Source organism: Bidens hawaiensis, unplaced genomic scaffold (genome assembly GCF_021521415.1).
Source record: "Bidens hawaiensis isolate Kalapana, Puna unplaced genomic scaffold, B.hawaiensis_p1.1 tig00001904_1, whole genome shotgun sequence".
Lineage (NCBI taxonomy): Eukaryota > Viridiplantae > Streptophyta > Magnoliopsida > Asterales > Asteraceae > Bidens > Bidens hawaiensis.
Genome location: NW_027491104.1, coordinates 76295 through 100266, shown reverse-complemented (window position 1 = coordinate 100266; position 23972 = coordinate 76295). Strand labels below are relative to the sequence as shown.

Sequence of the window (23972 nt, the reverse complement as noted above, 5' to 3'; positions counted from 1 at the left end):
TGTGTTCCAGAGTCTCATTTAACGAGGGGAGAGGAAGGAAAAGAAAGGAAATATATAAAAAAAATCATGTTCCAGAGATTTTGTAAGAAAGGGAGGGGGGGGGGGGGAGGGGAAAGGAGGGAAAATGCTAGAAAATTTAAGCATATTATCATCCTTCAAAATTGGAGAGATTAGGAGAGAAAATATTTGTGTCTAATTATAACTTTTATCAATTCCTAAATTACCCTTATATTTAACTCCATATAATAATTTACTTAAAGGGTATAATAGAAAAATGAATCTTTATTTTTTTTCCTCTTAACTCGGGAACACCTAAAATGTTTAATTTTTCTTCCTTTTATTTCCTTTTCATTAAACTCGGGAACACGAAATAAAATCACATATTTTCCTTCCCCTACCTTTTTTTCCTGTCATAATTCCCCTTCCTCCCCCTCCCCTCGTTAAATAAGACTTGGGAAAATGTCAATTTAAGGTAAAATGTTTTCTAATAGCCTATAATTTTGTGTAGAAAGATATGATTTGATCTCTCTTAATTCGGCAACTAAGTAATCTATGTTAGGGCTGTTCACCAACCGAATCGAACCGAACGCGGGCATGCTCATACTTGGTTTGGTTTGAAAGCGAACCGAGCGGATTGACTTTAAAGAAACGAGCGATATCTTTATGCTTGAACTTGGTTTGGTTTTGAAACCGAGCGGCTTGGTTCGGTTTGGTTTTGCTTGAATTCGTACAAAGTTTTCAATTTTAATTTTCTAAAACTTTAAAATATCATTAATTCAAGACTTTCAACTCTAAATTGTCTAAACTTTCACCTTTAAAATGTATAAAGCTCATAGTTAACAACAAAACATATATAAAACGAGTGGCTATGGTTTAAATTTGAACTTTGAATTCAACACAAAAGAGGAAAATTTTAAAAACTTTAAAAAATAATATTCTTTTATATATATACATAAAGTTTATATATAAAACTAATAAATAAAAAATAATTCGAGCATAACGAACCGAACCAAACCGAGCGAGGCTTTGCTCGTGCTTGGATTGCTTTTAAACCGAACCGAGCCGAACGGCTTACTTCCAAACCGAGCCGAAATTGAACGAGCATTTTTCGAACAAAATTCAAGCGAACGACGAACGAGCGACGAGCGGGGAGCAATTTCTCCCCTTAATAAAGATTTCGTTTCGTTTGATCCTTCAAAGCTTACAGCTAATGGCATCCACTTCAGCATCAGTTGCTCAAAAGAGCTTCAAGTATGATGTCTTTTTGAGCTTCCGGGGTGAAGACACGCGCAAGAACTTTGTTGATCATCTTTATCATGCTCTTCACCAGAAAGGCATTATAACTTACAAAGATGATGAAAAAATCCAGAAAGGGGAAAGAATAAGTGAGCAACTCATCAGATCCATTAAAGACTCGAGATTTCACATCATTGTTTTCTCCAAGAACTATGCATCTTCATCATGGTGCTTGGATGAGCTTGTACAGATTATGGATTGTCAGAAGACGATGGAGCAGACTGCTTACCCCATATTCTTTGATGTGGAACCCACTGAAGTCCGTCACCAAAGTGGGGCATTTGGAAAAGCCTTTGCAGAACATGAAACGGGTAGTAGGAGCTTTGTTCTACCTCTCGACTATCTTTGTTCCACTCTAGCATTTTGTTTCTTATCCAAGTGCTTTGTACATATTCACGTATTTTTTAATTCATGCACACCACCTGCTCGACTAAATGCTTGTGTAAGAAATTTTCATCTTTAAATCAAAATCGATGAAAAGACCTTGTTATGTTCTTTCATTTTCAGGCCTTATTTTTTTCTTTCTAAATCAGTATTAATCTCAATAAATACTTATGTCATGTTTGCTAAGCAGTGTTTTGAAACACGTATAAAACTTGTAAATTTATGGTTTGCAGGCCATCTTTGAAGGCCAACAATATTATTAGGAGTCTAAATTGGACTGGGAAATCTCATTGCAGGATTGACGGAGCTCTATACTATTAGCTGCAATAATACTCGTTGATGGTGCGAGAGCTAAACTCTCCGTAAGTTTATTTCTTAGAGGCTTTTATATAATTGAATGTTGGTATTTGTTATTTATTTATTTGCTTTCAGCTTCAATTTGTCTTGTGAAAAGAGATATGAGATGCTAAAGAGTCTTTTTGTATTTTGCAACTTTGTATTTTGTCATACATTCTTGTGGGGGGTTGTTCCTAATAAGTTTTGCTTATTAAGATATCTCACCGTCTACTATTGTAAAAAGAAAGAAACTTTCTGAAATGATCATATTATGTGGTTCAAGATTGTTGTTATTATGATAGTATTGATCCTCGGTTCTTATTTCATATAATTAAGTTGCTGCAGTTATTTTGTAGATATTATTGTTGTTATTATGATAATACTGATCATGTTGCTAAGCATTTATAAAATGATGAAAATACAAAGTTTAGTGCAGATGGGTTTCATAATCAAACGCCTATCGTTTGTTGTCTTGTTTTCATGGAGTGTAGTCTCTTCTATCATAACGCAAACAGGTGATCATGGCATTAAGATCCAAAACCAATTCATACCTTTCAGCTCAATTTTGACTATAATAAATTCAACACAACTCTTATGGTCAAAACTGAACGCCTTTAGTCCAAATAACACTTTCCATATTTCCCGAATTACCCCTACATCTATATCCAGTTCTATTATATGCCATTTGAACCAACTATTAATCCAGGATAATTCAACTGTATACCGGATATAGGAGAAAGTCAAATACAGTCCAATAAACCAATGATGTAGAAAATGATGTAGATATTGACAACTTTATTAATCCAGGTCATTCCAGGATAAGCCAACAGTTGCAAATTCTTTTGTTGACTTCCATTTATACCTAAACTCTATACCAATATTGCATGAGACTCAACAATACAACCGATTCACCAAATTTCTCAATTATTTTCAAAATTGATCCAAATCTTTTGAAAGTTCCATATGTCATGTTTGACCAGCAAAAAGAATCCAATAAGTTTTGAGACTCAACATACTCTTGTATGGATTTTGAGACTTTGTATTTTGTCATACATTCTTGTGGGTTGTTGTTCCTAATAAGTTTTGCTTATTAAGGGATCTCACCGTTTACTATTGTAAAAAGAAAGAAACTTTCTGAAATGATCATATTGTGTGTTTCTAGATTGTTGTTGTTATTATGATAGTATTGATCCTCGGTTCTTATTTTCTATTATTAAGTTGCTGCAGTTATTTTGTTGATATGATTGTTGTTATTATGATAATACTAATCATGTTGCTAAGCATTTATAAAATGATGAAAAATGTTTATATTGCAGATGTAACATGATTTCTACAATTGGTTCCTATTAATGGCTACGGCCACAAAACATTTTTTTTTGATAAATTAAGGGATTTGTATGTATATATTTACAATTAAATCATTTAATTTGATATATATAGTTGGACACTACAAAAAAAATGTCATTTAGCGGCACACATTTGTGATGCATTTTAGGGTATTTTGATCTTCAAATATAAAGTTGACTCAGAAAGTTGGCTGGGGTTAGTGGGCTTGGTGGCCATTCTGCAGAGGTAAATGAATCTTAAGAGTTTAATGGTTGTGGGCTAAAGTTATAGGTTTATTTTACTTGTTTACAGAGTCAAGATAAGTCAAACAGGACAGGTGAGCCCACACAAAGAGCTTCAGCATTGGCAGCCTTGAACTCGGCTTTTAACTCAAAAAGTACTGACTTGGGGTTCATAGCGTGCAGCTGCGGTTACAGCTTTTGTCTTTAATTCTTACTGCTAAAAAGAAAGGCTTGTCTTATGCTTCTCCAGCCGGCCCATTAGAAGCCCACCATATGAAAGTCATTGACCTGGTACTTGTTAATTTTGCATTATTAAAGATGGTGAAAGTGATTAATGAGCGCAGTGAAGTTTTCAGTTTTTATTCAAGTAACATGTTACTTTTCTTTTTATATATTTGATATTTTGACTTAATCCGAGAGTTATTAGGCATTTGGTATGTGCTTGGATTGTGATCGAGCTTTTAGTTGTGGTGATGAGATTATAATTCCTATATTTAAGAGTTTTATTTTTATTTTATATTGTTAAAAGGTGCAATAAGATCCCAAAAATTTGTGGTGAAAGAAAAAAAAATGTCACTAAAAGCTCAAAAGTTTGTAGCTGCAGACTAGAAAAGTGCAATAAGGGTCAAAGGTTTGCAGTGGCAAAGGAAAACAGTGTCACTAGTTCAAAAGTTTGTAGTGGTAGGAAAAAAATGTCACTAAAAGTCCAAAGGTTGTAGTGGTAGACGAAAAAAAGTGCCACTATTTGTGATTTACAACATTTAAGAAAGCTTAAACTTCAAGGAAGTATTCCTCATGATCTGATCAGTGGCGGTTAGAATGTCTAGAGAAGCCATCTTTGGACACGCAACAGTTTCAACATCTTACGGATAGCATTTGTATGTTGACAAATCTAAAATTTCTTAAACTTGGTTATTGTTTTGCTCTTGAGAGTATATGCGAATTAGAGTGTTTAGAGTACTTAAGAATAAATTCTTGTCATTTCTTATGATAATATTAAGAAATTTCCGGAGGAACTTGGGAGTTTAGAATGTCTGAAAGAGTCATGGATAAAATACACGGGCATAAGTCGTCTTCAGGGGACCATTTATCTTTTTCTGTACTTTCCATTTATGTGGTGATTTGAACAGATCAGAACTGCTACTGGGATCTCGATATTTATTCAGTCTCTTTCGGGTAAACCTGCTAACTGCAGGAGTTTTTCTGTCTCTTTTTGGTTTTTCTGTACTTTCATTTTATGATGTGCACAATTAAATGAAAATGAAGTTGACCGAAACCTGTCATTCCATGATTTGTGTGTTGACTTTTCGTAGCATTAATCTCAATACATTCTTATATAACGTATATTGATGGTTTGCATGGCCGGCTCAATGGTAAGGATTGAAGGATGAAGGATCTCTAAAGTATCCGTAAGTTTATTTCTGAGTGGCTTTTATGTAATTTAATATTGGTATTTGTTTTATTTACTTATTTAATCTGCTTTCAGCTTCAATTTGTCATGTGAAAAGAGGTTAAGTTTTCGGTTTCCCTTGGTCCATAACCAAAACTGATTTATGCCCACATCAATAACCAGATAGTAACTGAACTGCTGGGATTTTGGTCCGGGTCGGGTTTTTGGGTCGGTTATTAGGTCTCATTAGGGTACTGCAATTGGTAACAGCTGAAATTATATTTCCCAGATTACCCCTCCATTCATATCCGGTCCTGTTACTAGTTTAATGCCATTTGAACCAACTATTAAATCAGGTAAGTCAACAGTATGCCCCATGTCAAGTTTGACCAGAAGAAAGTCAAATAAGTCCAAACCAGCTGCTTACCATTTTGCAGATTCTTTTGTTGACTTCCATTTAGACTTAAGCTTTGACAATTGTACCAAATGACAAAATTACCCCTGCATGTATCAATATTGCATGTATTGTAAGAATCAACAATACAACTAATCTACCAAATTCCCCAATTATTGTCAAAATTGATCCAAATCTTTTAAATGTTCCGCATGTCATGTTTGACCAGCAAAACGTCAAACATGACCAAAAACTCATGTTTAACCAAAATGCTGCTATTAGTTAAGAATTCCTACAACACAAGCCATTGAATACTCATATCTTTAAACTTTGTCGTCTCAAAACCAAATATTATATTATAGAGCCCAATGACCAAAATACCCTTACTATGAAAAAGTTCAAAATTGGACATACGTACTGTGAGGACCTCTAGTACAGAATTTTCAGTCTAATAGAAATCAGACAAAGATTGACTTAAAACACTAATCACAAAAATCAACCTTTGATCCTTAATAACTTCCATTATGACAATGGCTTTAATAGATTGATTTTGTGATTGTGTACCAAGATTGATCTTAAGCTGCCAGCAACAAAATAGTAGCTGAAATATTCTGACAATAAGGAACCACCAACATGTGCAGTTGACCACAAAAAAGTCTATGTTAACAAAAAAAAGTCAATTTTGGCAAAATAGCCCAAAATGACAATGACCATAGTAGTTTCCATGCTAAAATTGAGTATTTAAAAACATATATATTTTTTAGAATTATGTACTTATTTTAACCCATATATCTGAATGGGTCGACCGGGTTGACGGGTTTGGTTGATTTTAAACAGGATGGCGGATTATATAAATGGGTTGAACGAATTTAAACGGGCCGGTGAACGGGTTGACGGGTTTAGTATCTCATTTCTATTCTGATAAACCTTCTCAATATCAAACATATACCATTTCATATATTGAATGCTTAAAAGATGGCGTGTACATTAACACATAAATCCATACATTCACACCCAATAATTGCAATTCGCAATGGAAACTTTCAGTTCAATACTAACCAGAATTTTTGTAACTTTTATTTGAAGATTCATTATTTGATTATGTGCTATAATTATTTTTATTTTAATCTGTTTTCTTCAATCTTCATGTCAACTGATGGTACATATTACTCATCTTGGAAATATTTAAGAGAAGAAGACCAGGAACAGTTGAAAATGGGGCATGATGGTACAACTTCATCTTATTTATGTGATAACATGTCAACTGCTAAAAATCAAATGAGTAAAATGGTCAAAACAAGTTCCTTATTATATCACCATTGTTGCTCCGGTTTACTGTTCGAAAAAAAAGTTGTTGCTCCTGTTTATATTAACCTCTTCTCTTGTTTTTTAATGAATGTCAAGTCTACCTAAAATCAATTAAGGGATCCGCAAATAGGTGAACAGAAAAAGGAGCTCGAAAACTGAACTGATTTTAACCCAAACCTAAGGAAATTTTAAAACCCGTTTCCAACTGACCCAAACCGGTGGATTGATTGGTTTCTTAACCTTCATTTGAAACCGCTCAAATCTGAATTGAACCGGCTAAAACCCGAACCAATCATATCTCCCCCCTCAAAAAGATTTGTTTAAACTGAACCGAATTTCTATAACTACTTCATAGTAAGACTATAAGAGCCCAAGGTTCTCTATATTAATCTTGAGTTGAGAAGAGCGGCTCAAAATGTCTTATTCACACAATGTTGTGAGGGTTGGCTAATGGGTGTAAACGAGCCTTGCCCCGCGTTGAGTTATATGGAAAATATATTAAAGTTAAATAAAAGTATATATAAATAAATTTCATATATTGTTTGTCAGCTAAACTAATTAATTTTTTAACTGATACACAATACGTTTAAAATTATGATTCACTATTTTAGCTTTAAATTTCTAAAAAGATCAATCAAGTCCCTGGAGCACTTTATTATAATGCAAATGCTTTTATCTAATTATCGAAAACTTCTAAATAATTTCTAAATAACAGAATAGTTGTATTTGTGTTTAAACTTTTACTAGGAAATCAAGTCAATGAAAAGTTAGTAGGTATGGAGACCCGGGTAAAGCGTGTGATTTCATCTTTACAAAGTGTTTCCGACGATGTTCGCATGATAGGGATCAAGGGGATGGGAGGTGGTGGGAAGACCACTTTGGCGAGAGCTATCTTTGATTTGATATCCATTTGGTTTGAAGGTAAAAGCTTTGTTGAGAATGTCAGAGAAGTCTCAAAAGGCTCTTTGTCTGGTTTGAAGGAAATTTCTTAAAGACGTGCTAAATGATCAAAGCATTGATGTAACTAGCGTTTCTGACGGGAAATATATGATGAAAAAGATGATGTGTAGTAGAAAGGTTCTTATTGTTCTAGATGATGTGGATGATATAGACCAACTTGAGGCGTTAGCTGGTGAGCTTACATGGTTTAAGCCAGGAAGTAGAATCATCATCACAACAAGAGATAAGCAGGTGTTGTTAGCACACCGGGTGAACTTCATTCATGATGTCAGTCTATTATCAAATGAGGAAGCGGTTTGCCTATTTAGTAGGCATGCATTTGGGAGAGAGATTCCAGTTCATGGGTATGAAGAGCTATCTAGAAAAGTTGTACATTATGCTGCTGGTCTTCCCTTAACAATCAAAGTTTTGGGTTCACATCTTTGTAACAGAAGTGAGCCTGAATGGGTAGATACCATAGAAAGACTAAAAACAATCCCGTTGGATAAAACTTTGAAAAGATTGGAACTAAGCTATAACGGTCTAGAGAATGATCAGAAAGAAACATTTCTAGATGTTGTATGCATATTGAAAGGTGAAACGAAAGAAGATGCAATCAGGATACTTAAAAGTTGTGGATTTAATGCCCAAATTGGTTTAAGTGTTCTTGAGCAAAAATCTTTGATAACAATTTCAACTACATACGGTTTGGGCTTCCATGATCATATAGAAGAACTGGGCTGGAATATTGTTCGTCGTATGCACCCTAACGAGCCTAACAAACATAGTCGATTATGGATCAAAGAGGAGATAGAAGATATATTGGTTAATCAATCGGTAAGTTTCAAGTTTATATGGAAGGTGGAAAACTAGGACATTTTTATTTGTTGTGACAAATTATTATTATTATTATTATTATTATTATTATTATTATTATTATTATTATTGTTCTTGTTGTTGTTATTATACTTATTATTATTATTAGTATTATTGTTATTGTTATTATTATACGTATACTTATTAATATTATTATTATTATTTGTAGGGCACTGAAGCAACAACAAGTATAAAACTAGGATATTCCAATCTCCATCCAGAAATTATTATGAAAGGTTTAATAAAGATGAAGGATCTTAGATTACTTGACGTGAATGGTGACGCATCAAGAAAAGTTGATGAAGGCAGACAATACTTACCAGAATCTTTACAATCTCTATGTTGGCGTGGATACCCTTTTCGGTCTTTACCTAATACGTTTCAAGCAAATAAGCTTGTCAACCGTGAGAGCAAAATATCTAAACTCTGGGAAGGGGGAGAAAGAAAGGTAGTATAATGGTTGATCAGGTTGTTTTGGGCAATGCATAGATGGTACGGGCATGGGTTGTCTTCCACAGAGCATTTATCAATTGAAAGGTCTGCGTATTTATGGGTCCAGGGAGCAACTTGAGTTGAATGGTTTTTCATCCATGACAGAATTGATTAGTGGCGTCTTCTACCGGGTAGAGCTGTGAATAACATGAGTATCTCAGTCATGATAGCTACGTCTAATATCTTCTTACACTCTTTTTCGGTGAAAACGGTAAATCAAAATTCCGTATGTTGGGCCCATTTTGTATTAAGTCTTTCTTATTTGTATGAAATGTATTGTTTTTTTATTTTTTATTTTTTGGATTTGTTAAGTCAAATTATCAAACGAAAAATAATCAGGTATTTACTTTTAAACGAAAAATAACACTTTTGCAGTTTTTCTATAAAGATTTAGAGGAACTTGTATGCTGGTTCACTAATAGTATAAAAAGTTCGACAATCACCTTGCTACCGGAACTTGTGAATCTGAGGTAAATAGGTTGACAAGTTTGGTGGGTTTTAAAACTGGTTTTTCGGGTGGTTATAATTGTGTAAAAATCTTTTTTTGATCCATGTCAATTTTAAAACGACCCGACTGGTGCTGATCTGGTATCCCGAAGGACAAGCTTAAAATGTGGAACATTAATATGAAGGTGTAACCCATATATCTAATGAGTCAAATGTTGTGGCGGTTTTGGTGAGTTGTAATCAAGTTGTAAACGGGTGGACGAGCTGCAACAAATCGGTTAAACGAGTCTACAAAGGTCAACTTTTTATTAAGTTTTTTATTCTAATATTAAACTGATTGAAGAAATTGTAACACAAACTTGATTAAATTCATTGATCCATACACTGTCCATATTTATGAGGCTGAACTGAATCAAATACTATATGTCCAAATCATATTTAATTTATGAGCTCCACTGCTCGACGAAATGCACGTGTGAGAATTTTCATCTTTAAACCATTATTTTTAATATTTGTTGTCTGGATTGTGACCAGAAAAAGGTGACTGCCCCTTTTGTTCCGGATACCAAACCAAACTACCCAACTGCTTGGATTTCGTTCCGGACTCGGGTGTTTCTGATAGAGGCCGATTTGAGATGGCTAATCTCCCAAGATAATGACCCTTTGAGCGGGTTAGACTCCAAAGAAATAATAGAGAGAACCGGACATTGTTAAACAATTTTCTTACTAACTCATTCTTAAACTTGCAATTCCTTTTATAGGCTACATTTGAAAGTGATAAACCAAAAGCAAAGGTAAAACTAACATAAGCATGAACTAAACCACTAACCTAAGATAACTTCTCACTAACATAAAATAAACAAACTAGTAAAGATATTGAAAGAAAACTAATTAAAAGAACAAGTTGCATGGTGAACGTGGGATGTAGCCAAAGGGTCTTGCATGTGCATGAAGACTAGAACGTGGGCACGTATCAGTTTCCAGTAGGTTATTTGGTCTCATTCGGGTAAAGTTGAGAGCTGCCCTTCAGCCATTTTTAGTTTATGATAAGTCTTTCAGCCTTTTTTGGGTGCACATCTCTTTAATGAGAGATACGGAGGAAGCTGTTTGACACCTGCTATTTGACTGATGGTACGTAACCCTCTTTTTCCTCTTACAAATCAAAACATTAATATTAATGGCTTTTACTTGTTTCCGTTCATTTAACTTTGCTCAATCAAACAGCTACATTTCCGTTTCTATCATTATCTCTAAAGGCCAAGGTTTGTGGCACTATAAATATCAATTATTATTACAACAGAAGTTGTAACTTATAGAAGCATGTAGAAGTTTATTAATACAATACTAGATAGAACATATACTTTTTAATTCATTTTTCTTCGTACCCGGCAAACATAAGCGTAAGCTATATATGTAGTCTTACATACGGAACCAAAACATGAAAAACTAATAGACTTTTTAATTCATTTTTTATTCAAATACCCATAAAACATAAACGTAAACTGTATATATAGTTTTGCATACAAGAACAAAACATGAAAAACTAATTCTAACACAAAGAAATAATTAATTATAATACGCATAAACAAAATAAATACTTAAAGAACATGCAAAACCCATGTTGCCATTATATATATTGAACATATACCCTAACTTAATAACTAATATTGACTAGGATTTAAAAATTGAAAAAAAAACAAGGTGAGGCATGAACCCGTAACCTCTTAAATTAAAGATTAAACAAGGGGAGTTTTCACCCGACCAATTCAGATTCAACAATATAGGTTCCAAGTTTTAATTTTGTGGGGTCCTTACAAAATTTAATATACTGTGTCAAAAAATTTTTAAAAAAAACATTGGGTCCCGGTATGATCTAACCTATGTGGATCCGCCCGTGGGTATCAGTGTGGGTAAGGTTCATGGGTAAGTTTACCACATGGCAAACTCACCCCTAACTATATGGGTAGTTTGCCAAATTACAATTTGTGGCAAATGTTTATCGTGTGGTTATATGACTTTTGAAGAAATTAAAATACTCGTTAATTAATAATCAATTTATTACATATATTACAAAAAAAAGTTTTAGAGTACTTATTGGTAGGTGTTTCTAGTTATTTTCTGGTTTGTAGTTACTTGAGGGTAGAAATAAAATAACGATGTTTGATTGGCAAGTGAATGGTTAGTATCCATTAGTACTTCTTCTCCTCTAATACTATGATGAGTAGGTAAATATGATGGTTCAATTATTAGTATATCATAGAGTAAGGTTTTGAATTTATTGAAAATACTGTCAATTACATTGCTCTAGAATTTAGTTTCTCTTCATTGAAAAGAAAAGCCATTATGCCAACATTAAATTAATTTGAGATTTTATTTTTATTATATTTGTAAATTGTAAACAGTAAACTCAAGAAAACATTTTTATATGAATGATCATGAGGCGTAATCAATAATGGACACTCTTTTATCTTTTGCTTTTTATTATGCAATAACCTTTTGTCTCCACCATTATAAGTTTTTTTCTTCTTAGATCATTCTCATCTCAACCCCTATAATTATATGTGGAGAGTTTGCAAATTATAGGGTGGGGTTATGAGTGATTGTGAGTGTAAATTATAGGGTGGAGAGAGAAATGTAGTGATTTTTTGTAAATTTTGGGAAACATTTAGGGAACATTGTTTGCCCCTATTTATTTTTTAATATTTGTTGGATTGGTTGTGAGTAGAAGAGAGAGAAAACTGTAATAATAAAGGTATAAAAAATATTATTTAATTGAACAGGTGAGATAAATATAGTGTTTTTTAGTGTAATTATAGAGACAAGGATGGAGAGTGGGATGAGAATGCTCTTAGTAAACGATCAAGTGGACCGGATAGATTATATATATATATATAAATATATATATATATATATATATATATATGGGATGGATATTTTGATAACCATGTTGAGTTTTAAGAACTTAAGAACTCAATTCTATTTCACACATTTAATTAAGTGAAATTGCACTAATTTTGACGTTATTTTACTAATCTCGTGAAAATAACGTTAAAAGTGACGGACGGTAATCAGGCATCATGTAGTGGCGTTGATAGCTGAAAGATAAGGGTACATACACCGATCAGCCGGTGTCCCGATGATTGAGTGCTATGTGCCTTATGTCCAAGGCTTGATGCAAAACTACTATCGAGCCGGGGGTCTCACCGGAAGCAGCCTCTCTATCCCTATGGGGTAGAGGTAAGGCTGCCTACATCTTACCCTCCTCAGACCCTATCATAGCTTTGCTATTGGTGGGATATACTGAGTACGATGATGATGATGATGGAATATGTGGTTGAGATTAAATCTAACAAAAAAGTCAAAGTAGGAAAGGGAATAAATATGTAAGTGGTTACACTAACTTTTACGTCCGTTACACATGTGTAAAAAGTCGACTCGGTGCGTAAAAAATTCTGTAATTTTTTTACGTGTATGTAACTTACATATATTACGCATGTCTAAAAAAATTCGAAAAAAAAAATCGTTACACTGAGTTTTTTCGAGTTCTTAAAACTCAAAGGGGTTCTTAATTGAAATGCCCATATATATATTATATATATATATAAGGGTTCAAATAAAAAGAAGTTGTTTCCCAGGAATGGTAAAAACCATCAGAATTTTGACATTTAGCATTAAAACCTATGGTGAAAGAACAATTGTAGGAAACTATGTCGGTTATAATGGTGAAAGAGTAATTGTAGGAAACTATGACGATTTTTTGTAATTTTAAATCTCAGCCATTGATTGATATAATCCAATGGCTATGATATATTCCTAGTCTTCTTAGAAAACTACTTGTTTTTACAATAACCCTCCCATATATATATATATATATATATATATATATATATATATATATATATATATATATATATATATATATATATATATATATATATATATATACAGGATTGATGTCTTTTGAGAACCGCTTTGAGTTTTAATTACTCGAAAGAACTCAACGTAACAACCTTTTTTTTAAAAGTTTTTTTTACTCATGTGTAATACATAAGTGTAAGTAATGTACAAAAACTTACCGTAATTTTTTACACACCGAATCGACTTTTTACACATGTGTAACTAAAGTTTAAACTTGTGTAATCAACAAAAATCTTTATTCTCTCTCCTGATTCATTTTTTAATCAAATTTAATCTCATCCACATATTCTAACTCATTTAATTAAATATGTGGTCTAAAATTGAGTTCTCAAAGTTCTTACAACTCATCAAGTTCTAAAAATATCACTCTCATATATATATATATATAAATATATATATATATATAGTGTGTCAAATTTGTTATTTGGGTATTTGCAATCAATTAATTGTGTGATGCTATAAATTTGATATGGCTTAATGGTAGAGCACTCACTTTACAAGTGAGAGGTAGGGCATTCAAACCTCACTATCACCAATTTATATAGGAGATATGAGGGATGACCCTGGCTTGCCAGGGTTCGAGTCCTGATCTCACCCGGTTTTACCGGCTCCTCATTGTCGTGCCATTTGGCGGGTGTGGGTCGGGTTTTATCTACAAGAAATTTGACTTTTAGCGGCGACAAAAGTCGCCGCTAATTCGCCGTCGCTAACGATCTAACTAGGTGGAAACATGTCGCCGCTAAAAGTGTTACCGGATTCCGATTTTTTGGTTCCGGTAGGCTTTTGGCGTCGACTATGTCGCCGCTATTGCCTCAATTTTCGTCGCTAATACTCATTTTTCGTGTTTTTTTGTGCTTTTCTTAGCATTCCCAATTTTTTACATCTAAAACAATTATATGCAAATTTTGTGCAAATAAAAACTACAATTAAAGCATACCACAAACAACCAATGGATATATATAAACATTTTTTTTAAGTGAAACATAGAAGAAACAATTAAAGCATACCACAAACACTTTGTTTAAAGTCAAATATTTAAAACATAAAACTAACTAGTCCATATCCCCTCGTCCGTATCAACTTTGTTTCCTTTACTTGATACCTTCTTCGAATCTGAAGAAACACGGATCTACTCCCCTTAACGGGTCTTAGATCCAATGAGTCCACAGCGTAGGATACGGTTACTCACCAATACGATATGAACTCAATTCCCAAAGTTCAGTGACGTGAACCTACAAAACAGACACCGTGAGCTCATTACGGGATGGACAAGAGGGGAGGTCTTCCCGTAACCACCATCCGGCGTGAGAATAAGTACAATTCTGATGAAGATCAGGTACTTCAGCAAATAGTGAAAGTATAGTGAGAGTGCATGAATACCTCAAGATGATTGGGAAGGTGTTTATAGCCGAAGAGTGTGGGAAGGTGATTGGGCCAGCTGTCCCGTTGGAAGATGCTCTCATAACCACCTGGACACGTGTCCTCATATGATATGTTCAATTTATACGTTGCATGTGCATGTATAACAACCTGGACACGCGTCTCCATATGACAGGATGGTATATAACCCTGACCATGTGCACGGTTATAACGGCCTTGCCAGGTGTCCTTTTCTGGTTGGTTGAGAGGTCATGTATTGCTCAAGAAAGCATCTTGGTAGATCTTCTAGAATGTTATTGGATAATGACAGCTGTCCCGGGGCACTACCTCATAGTTATTTACGCGGACGGATTCTCCGTCTTGCGGATGACTTCTGAGGGTGCCATGATGCTTCCTCATGTCTTATGAGGTTGTTTCTTCCTCAGGTAATTATGTGGGTGGTCCCTATGTCCCACGGGTGCCTTATGAGGGACATCCGATTGACCCGCAGGTGATACTTAAGAGTATTTGGGTCTTTTCAGTACCCTACCTCTATAAGTCCCCCAGTCTAGTCTTTCTTCGGCGTGAAGTACTTTATGCGGGTGAAATTTTGGACTTAATGCGTATTTGAGGATTTTTTATTCTGCAAGTTGATTCAAAAATATCTTTCGTTGTTGTGGATAATCATGAAAAAGGACAAGTTGCCCACTCGCAGGTGCGTGTGCTTACGATGAGACGTGTATGACGGCTGCTACTTTACCCGGATGTACAACTTTTACCTTTTTAGAATTTCCCGCGTGACGTGGCGCTTATCTATTGGGTGATCTTTCTTCTCTCCACTGTTCATATCCCATCGCATTAATTGCGATGGGTATAAATAGTGGAGTTTAACTTCTCACCGAAGTTTTATCGCCTTTTGATTTCTGATTATTATCTTGTTTTCTTTCTTTGAAACTTTCGATTATTCATCCAATCTTTCTTGAAACTATTCGATATTCCGTCTAACATTACTTGAATGGCGAGTATTCAGTCTGAATCAATGAAACAGAGGTTCAATCGGACCAGTCTGAGTACCAGAAGCTCATTGAGACTTATGGTATTCCTTCGGAGTGGGGACCAGAGTTTCCCTCTTCTGGATCTATAGCCAGTTTCCCTCCTCCAGGGAAGATGACTGTTTATTCAGATTTCTTTGTCTATGGAAACTTCCGTTTTCCTGTGACAAAGTTTTTTATGAGGATATTGGGTGCTTTTGGGATACATTTATCTCAGTTGCACCCTCATGCTGTCATGCGAATTCGTCACTATGAATTCGTGTGTATGGCTCATGAGATGGTGCCTCGTCTTGACCGATTCGTTGTTTTTTACCGAATGGTCAACCAAAACGGGTGGTCAACCCGACTGCAGTTGGTAACAGCTGAAACTATATTTCCCAAATTACCCCTTCATTCATATCCGGTCCTTTTACTAGTTTCATGCCATTTGAACCAACTATTAAATCAGGTAAGTCAAAAGTATACCCCATGCCAAGTTTGACCAGAAGAAAGTCAAATAAGTCCAAACCATTGCTTACCATTTTGCAGATTCTTTTGTTGACTTCCATTTACACTTAAACTTTGACTGTTGTACCAAATGACAAGATTACCCTTGCATATATCAATATTGCATGTATTGTAAGAATCAACAATACAACTGATCTACCAAATTCCCCAATTATTGTCAAAATTGATCCAAATCTTTTAAATGTTCCGCATGTCATGTTTGACCAGCAAAACGTCAAACATGACCAAAAACTCATGTTTAACCAAAATGCTGCTATTAGTTAAGAATTCCTACAACACAAGCCATTGAATACTCATATCTTTAAACTTTGTCGTCTCAAAACCAAATATTATATTATAGAGCCCAATGACCAAAATACCCTTACTATGAAAAAGTTCAAAATTGGACGTACGTACTGTGAGAACCTCTAGTACAGAATTTTCAGTCTAATAGAAATCAGACAAAGATTGACTTAAAACACTAATCACAAAAATCAACCTTTGATCCTTAATAACTTCCATTATGACAACGGCTTTAATAGATTGATTTTATGATTGTGTACCAAGATTGATCTTAAGCTGCCAGCAACAAAATTGTAGCTGAAATATTCTGACAATAAGGAACCATCAACATGTGCAGTTGACCACAAAAAAGTCTATGTTAACAAAAAAAAAAAGTCAATTTTGGCAAAATAGCCCAAAATGACAATGACCATAGTAGTTTCCATGCTAAAATTGAGTATTTATAAACATATATATTTTTTAGAATTATGTACTTATTTTAACCCATATCTCTGAATGAGTTGAACGGGTTGACGGGTTTGGTTGATTTTAAACAGAATGGCGGATTATATAAATAGGTTGAACGAATTTAAACAGGCCGGTGAACGGGTTGACGGGTTTAGTATCTCATTTCTATTCTGATAAACCTTCTCAATATCAAACATATACCATTTCATATATTGAATGCTTAAAAGATGGCGTGTACATTAACACATAAACCCATACATTCACACCCAATAATTGCAATTCGCAATGGAAACTTTCAGTTCAATACTAACCAGAATTTTTGTAACTTTTATTTGAAGATTCATTATTTGATTATGTGCTATAATTATTTTTATTTTAATCTGTTTTCTTCAATCTTCATGTCAACTGATGGTACATATTACTCATCTTGGAAATATTTAAGAGAAGAAGACCAGGAACAGTTGAAAATGGGGCATGATGGTACAACTTCATCTTATTTATGTGATAACATGTCAACTGCTAAAAATCAAATGAGTAAAATGGTCAAAACAAGTTCCTTATTATATCACCATTGTTGCTCCTGTTTACTGTTCGAAAAAAAAGTTGTTGCTCCTGTTTATATTAACCTCTTCTCTTGTTTTTTAATGAATGTCAAGTCTACCTAAAATCAATTAAGGGATCCGCAAATAGGTGAACAGAAAAAGGAGCTCGAAAACTGAACTGATTTTAACCCGAACCGAAGGAAATTTTAAAACCAGTTTGCAACTGACCCGAATTCGATTGAAGCTTACAAACCAAACCCAACACACTTCAGTGTGTGAAACACAAGAATACAAAGCATACAAATTATATGTAATATGTGTGTCTGGGTATGAATATTACATACATGTATAAAGTATTCACGAACTTGCAATTACGTAATCTATTAATAAACTTATTACGCACACAGGGCATGTGCCACACGTATATTATCAATAACTTCACATTCTTGTCACAAACATTACATTGACTAATTGTAATTACACGCATAATATAATTTACTAGACTCATCATAAAAGTAGCTAATATGTTATTGTTGTATATATATCATATAAAATCACTATCACGGAATTATTCATATACAATTTGGTAAATCACATGTTGCCCATCCCAAACCACCCTCCCAACACATCAACCAAATACACACCAACTTATATATGGACATATTCTTTTAGAATACAAATTGGTGATCCTTAATTAAATTTGAAATGTTATTAGATTAACTTAAGATTTTATAAAATCCTAAAATTTCTCTCACTTCCCTTTGGTGCCCCCCCCCCATCTCGCTCTCTACGTATTTCCTTTTCTTTTTATTTTCTTTTACCTAATATAACTTGCTTCTGAATCTCAACCAAATCTAAAAATATAACTTTGGATTTTCTAAACAAACCACTATCCTCCCCATATCTTCATGAGTCCCCATAAGGATATTGCAAGATCAATGTGCAAAACCTCAAACCCCCCCCCCCCTTCTCTACGTATTTCCTTTCCTTTTTTTTTCTTTTACCTTATATAACTTGCTTCGTGACTTTGTTGATTTTTGTTGGTTTAAATTGTTTATTTAGAATTATGTGACTTTGTTGATTTTTGTTGGTCCTTTGACTGGATTTAACAACACTATTACTAGTCTATGTGGATCCACTAGCTAGCGGAAATCACTAGTGAGGACCGAGATCTCAGATCTTGTTTGGTTATTATTTGCACTGTGAGGGTAGAGAGAAGGGAGAGAAGAAAGAATTTGGAACTTGTGGATAAGATAGTGAAATGGCAAAAGGTTGTTGTGTGCATGAGATACACACACTATATATAGTGTGTGTGCTCATGCACTATCTATTTTATTAGCGGCCCATTGGGCTCCAAAGTACATGGCCTTGGGCCCAAACATACATATAAACGATACATATATATCAAACAAATACGAAAGACTAATACAAAAATGGGCCTAACAATCTCCCTCTAGTCTTTGGTATTTGTCCCGTTAACTTCAATCTTCAGTCGCACTCGGACTCTTATTCGAAGATATCGTCACTGGTTTGGAAGGGCTGCTTCTCAACAAGTAGTTGGACGAACTTGTTGAACTTTCTGACGATAGCATCCGTATTGTCTCGACGAACGTCTTCAACCGTGCATAGAGGTGACTCAAGAAGCTTCATCAAGTCAGCTCTGCAGAACCCAGCCATTTCATGTTCATCAAAGAACCGGAGGTCATGAGATCGTTCACAGTGAATAATGACCTCATCGTGAGCATTGTCGAACTCCCAAGCAACAAAGTCGTGAAGAAAGTTGTCATCAAAGGGCATGCCGTGAAAAATAGGTTCTCCATCCTCGTCTGTCATCTTGTATCTTCATCCTTTAGATGGCTTCTTGGTGAAGGGGTTGATATCGTTTGACTTGTATGACCTACCCGGGTTTAGAATAAACTTTGGGTAGTCATATTTCCATTCATGATTCAAGAACCGTTTGAACCATCCCTCCACTGTTCCTTCCTTCTCACCACGACCCACCGTTTTTCTGAAGTAGTTCATATCCAGGATCGATAAGGTGTGCATATCTCCATAAGGGATATATGTCAAATCACCATTTGCACGACGAACAACCCAACTTTTGCTGTCCTTGTGCCACCTTGCATATAGGATAGGATCGGAGTCATGGAACGGCTTTGATCTCCACCTCAAGCTTGCCATACTGCTCACACCATAATACTTGATACACTTTCTTGATCTTTTGCGAGCATGCTTGGTAGAGGGAGCGACAACTGGCTATTGAGCAACGGGTTCTTCAATCACCATCTCCGGAGTGTCCGAATTAGGTGAGTAGTTGATGCCATCATCACTATCATATTTATTCTCCACGGCTTCTTGAACTAGTGAGCTGGTACCTGCAGCAGAACAAACGTTAAAAATAGAGGCAATTTCAGCCTCGACTGTAGCGTCAGTCTCACGTGTTTTATTTTCTTCACTTGGCGATTCCTCCTCCGCCGTCTTATTTCCACCAGTGGCATGACCATCACCACTGTCATCACCATTTCCACCACGAGGATCATCGACACTGTCATACTCGTGGTCATTATCATCATTACCATCATCCTCTTCATCCTCATTTTCATTATCACCAACATCATTGTCATCATCATATGTTTCATCATCATCGTCATCACCACTTCCATCACCTCCACCACCTCCTTGAGCTACATTATTGTTGTTGAACAATAGGAACCAAAGCAGATGTAGCAGGAGCACTAACTTGTTCACCCGTAGTAGGTATAACAAGTGGGGAACTTATGGAACTGACCTGCCCAGTTGTGGCGGCAGTTGTAACCACGAGTTCAGTGCTTACTATGGTTCCAACAACCGTAGGAGGCTCATCTTTACTCTTCTTCACACCAGAACCTCCTTCTCCAGCATCTTTCCTGGTTTCGCCGGTGTATTGGAAGCCATGTAGCCTTCCTTGAGCTCTAACATTTTCGGTGTCAGCGACCAAATTGACAAGAGCTGTTTGTCATCTATTGCTCTGCTCGGTCCTTGGCTCGTTTACACGCAGAACGTCACGGAAAGTCTCCATCAAGTGATTCTTGTGGTTGTTCACATCCTCGTCACTCAAGCGCATCACCTCCATAACTGCAACATAGCGATTGACAAGTGACTCATTTACACGACCTTGAGTGTCGCGTTTTTCTTCTATCTCACCTTCAAGCTGCTCAACCATGTCACGCAGCTTCACACTTTCACCCATGAGTCTATCCACATCCCTTGAGGAACTGGATCCACCCTCCAACCGACTGACTTTTGAGGCCAGTTGTTCAAAGTCTATCCAAACTCAATCAAGTGTAGAATCCAATTCCCTCCTGAAGTTGTTATGTAACATCCCGTTTTCTCGTTTCAGTTAATAATATAAATTGTGAGTTATTATGAGTCAGGCTTGTGCTGGTTTAAATGGATATGAGTTACGGACTTGGGTTAAAAAGGAAAGAAGAAAAGACTATGGGCTTAAGCCCATGATCCATAATATATAAACCATAAATTCTCATTAATTCATTCATTTCACATATTCCATACACCACCAAAATCACACACTTAAGCTCTCTCTCTAGTTCTCTCTTTATCTTAGCCGAAACCAATGAGGGACGAATAGGTCATAACCTCCTCCCAGAACCGCATCCCAAAAGTACCGGGAACTTGAAGTCTCGAGGCGAGTAGGGATCGAGAAGGAAGGGTGTGGACCATCTTGTATTGAACCTCCTCCAACCTCGTGGACAGATGGCCCAAATTGGAAACCACCTCCCGCACCCGTCGTCAATGGCTAGGAGGGAGAAAACATCTGAGGAGCAGATCGGGAGGGAGACTCATGAATCCTGAACCCAGCCTCATCCACAGCTGGGTTATTTCCTTCATTACTAGTGGCTCCTCCAGCCTGGAAAAGGTAGTCCAACGATTCGTTATTTCCGTTTTGAACACTGGACCCCTCCACATGTGTTTCAAGAGGAGGGGTAGCAGACTTGCCTTCCGCCTCCTTCTGCGGAGGAGGAGATGGTTGTTTTTCAGCCATAGGAGTAGGTGTCGGTAACTTCTCAGAATTGTCGTCCCTAGCTGTAGACGGATCTACAAAAGAAGATCACATTCAAATAACGTCTTAAAATAATAAGAGTTAGAAAATAAAACGCATACCAGTCACCGTCGTCAATCGGTTCGCAAGAACAGACTGGGGTTTCCTAGGACGACGCGTCCGTCGTTTCTTAGTCACCGGCTCATCTGCAGTAGTCGCAGCACTCGAGCGTGCTTCGTTAGCTTGGACAGACCCAAAAGTCCTTTTTTGAGCTAATTCTGCCAACAAGTGCGACACAGATGAAACCTCAGAAGCATCGTCAAAGTTTTCTTCCTCTGAGGACGATGAATCATCACTCGACGACAGAATGACGAATACTCCCTCAGAGGTAAGCGCAGTAAGAGGAAGAGGATTTAGAGTGTACGCACCTGTTTGAAAGGTAGCATCCGAAACAACGGATTCGGCACGCACCTTCACCGGGAAAAAGGAAATATTTTGCTGTCTTCTCAAGGACAGGCATATCCTTTGCGTTTCGGATACTTTTCATAACATGCCCTCTGTCATCAAACAGTGCGTTCAACATCGGTCCGGGACCTGAGAGAAAAAACACCAAAATCAGTCATATAATTCCCTTGTAATAAGAGGAGAAAGACAACTTACGTTCGTCTAGCCCGATAAAAACAGGCTCCATGTAAATAGACGGCTCATGCCTGCCCATACAAGGGCTTCCTCGGGTAATGACCACATAGGAGTTGGATTGGTAGTCAGGACGCGGAACCACTCTTGACCTTCATGGGCGGCATGGGTGACATCAAGAAGCTCCTCATTAACTGGACGGCGTATCATTCGGCCCGGTACCACATCCCCGGTACCAAATCGGTCAAGACGTGGTACCATATCGTGAGCTATACACACGAATTCAAAATGACGAATTCGCATGACAGCACGAGAATGCAACTGGGACAAATGGACCCCAAAAGCACCCAATATCCTCATAAAAAACTTTGTCACAGGGAAACGGAAATTTCCATGGACAAAGAAATCAGAATAAACAACCATTTTCCCAGGAGGTGGGAAACTGGCTATAGAACTAGCAGAAGGGAACTCCGCCCCCCATTCTGGTGGAATACCATACGTCTCAAGGAGTTTCTGATATTCAGGCTGGTCCCATTGGACCTCTATCTCGTCAATTTCAGACTGTGTACTCGTCATTATAATATGGTTCGATAAAATATCAAATGGTTGGGTGACTAATCGACGTTTTCAAATAAAGAATGTAAGGCAACATTCAGGATTCAAAAGGTAATAAAACTTCAACGAGAAGTTAAACTCCACTATTTATACCCGTCGCAATTAATGCGATGGGATATGAACACTAGAGAGAAGAAAAATCACCCAATAGATGAACGCCACATCACGCGGGAAATTCGAAAAAGAGAAAAAGGTGAACAGTCGGGTACAGTGACAGCCTGGATAGACGTCATATCCTCTGACACACGCGCCTGCGAGTGGTCAACTTGTCCTTTTTCATGATTATCCACAGCAACAAAAGATATTTCTCACCAACTTGCAGAATAAAAAATTCCCAAATACACATTAAGTCCAGAATTTCACCCGCATAAAATACTTCACACGGAAGAAACACTGGACTGGGGGGACTTATAGAGGTAGGGTACCAAAAAGACCCAAATACCCTTAAGTGTTACCCGTGGGTCAACCAAAAGTCCCCCATAAGGCACCCGCGGAACATATGGAACGCCCGCATAATTGTTGGCGGGAGAAACACCCCCACAAGGCATGCGGAAGCATCCTGGCACCCTCAAAAGTCATCCGCAAGACGGAGAAAGCATCCGCATAAATGACTGCAAGGTAATGTCCCGGGACAGCTTTCATTAACTAGTGACATTCTAGAAGATCTACCAAGATGCTTTCTTGAGCAATACGTGATCTCTCAACCAACCAGAAAAGGACACCTGGCAAGGCCGTTATAACCGTGCACATGGTAAGGGATAATCCACTACCCTATTATAGGAAGACACGTGTCCAGGTTGTTATACATGCACATGCAACGTATAAAATGAACCTATTACATGAGGACACGTGTCTAGGTGGTTACGAAAGTATCTTCCAAAGGGACAGCTGGCTCAATCATCTTCCCACACCCTTCGGCTATAAATACCCTCTCAATCGTTATGAGGTATTCTTTCACTCACACTGTACTCTCTCAATTTACTTAAGTACATTATCTTCATCGGGATTGTACTTAGTCTCACACCGGAGGGTGGTTACGGGAAGACCCCCCCTCTTGTCCTTCCCGTAACGAGCTCACGGTGTCTGTTTTGCAGGTTCACGTCACTGGACTTTGGGAATTGTGTTCATATCGTATTGGCAGCTAA

The 23972-nt window shown here is 36.5% G+C and overlaps 1 protein-coding gene and 1 pseudogene across 1 annotated transcript; both read left to right on the top strand.

Moving 5' to 3' along the window:
- Window positions 1–1210: 1210 nt before the first annotated feature.
- Window positions 1211–7668, top strand: LOC143598469 (TMV resistance protein N-like). Its single transcript, XM_077076676.1, has 6 exons — window positions 1211–1681; window positions 3512–3588; window positions 3655–3679; window positions 3768–3875; window positions 5264–5330; window positions 7424–7668. The coding sequence occupies exons 1-6, from the start codon at window positions 1211–1213 to the stop codon at window positions 7666–7668; spliced, it is 993 nt and encodes a 330-aa protein (XP_076932791.1).
- Window positions 7669–7735: 67 nt separating this feature from the next.
- On the top strand, window positions 7736–8488 carry LOC143598460 (TMV resistance protein N pseudogene; annotated as a pseudogene).
- Window positions 8489–23972: the final 15484 nt, after the last annotated feature.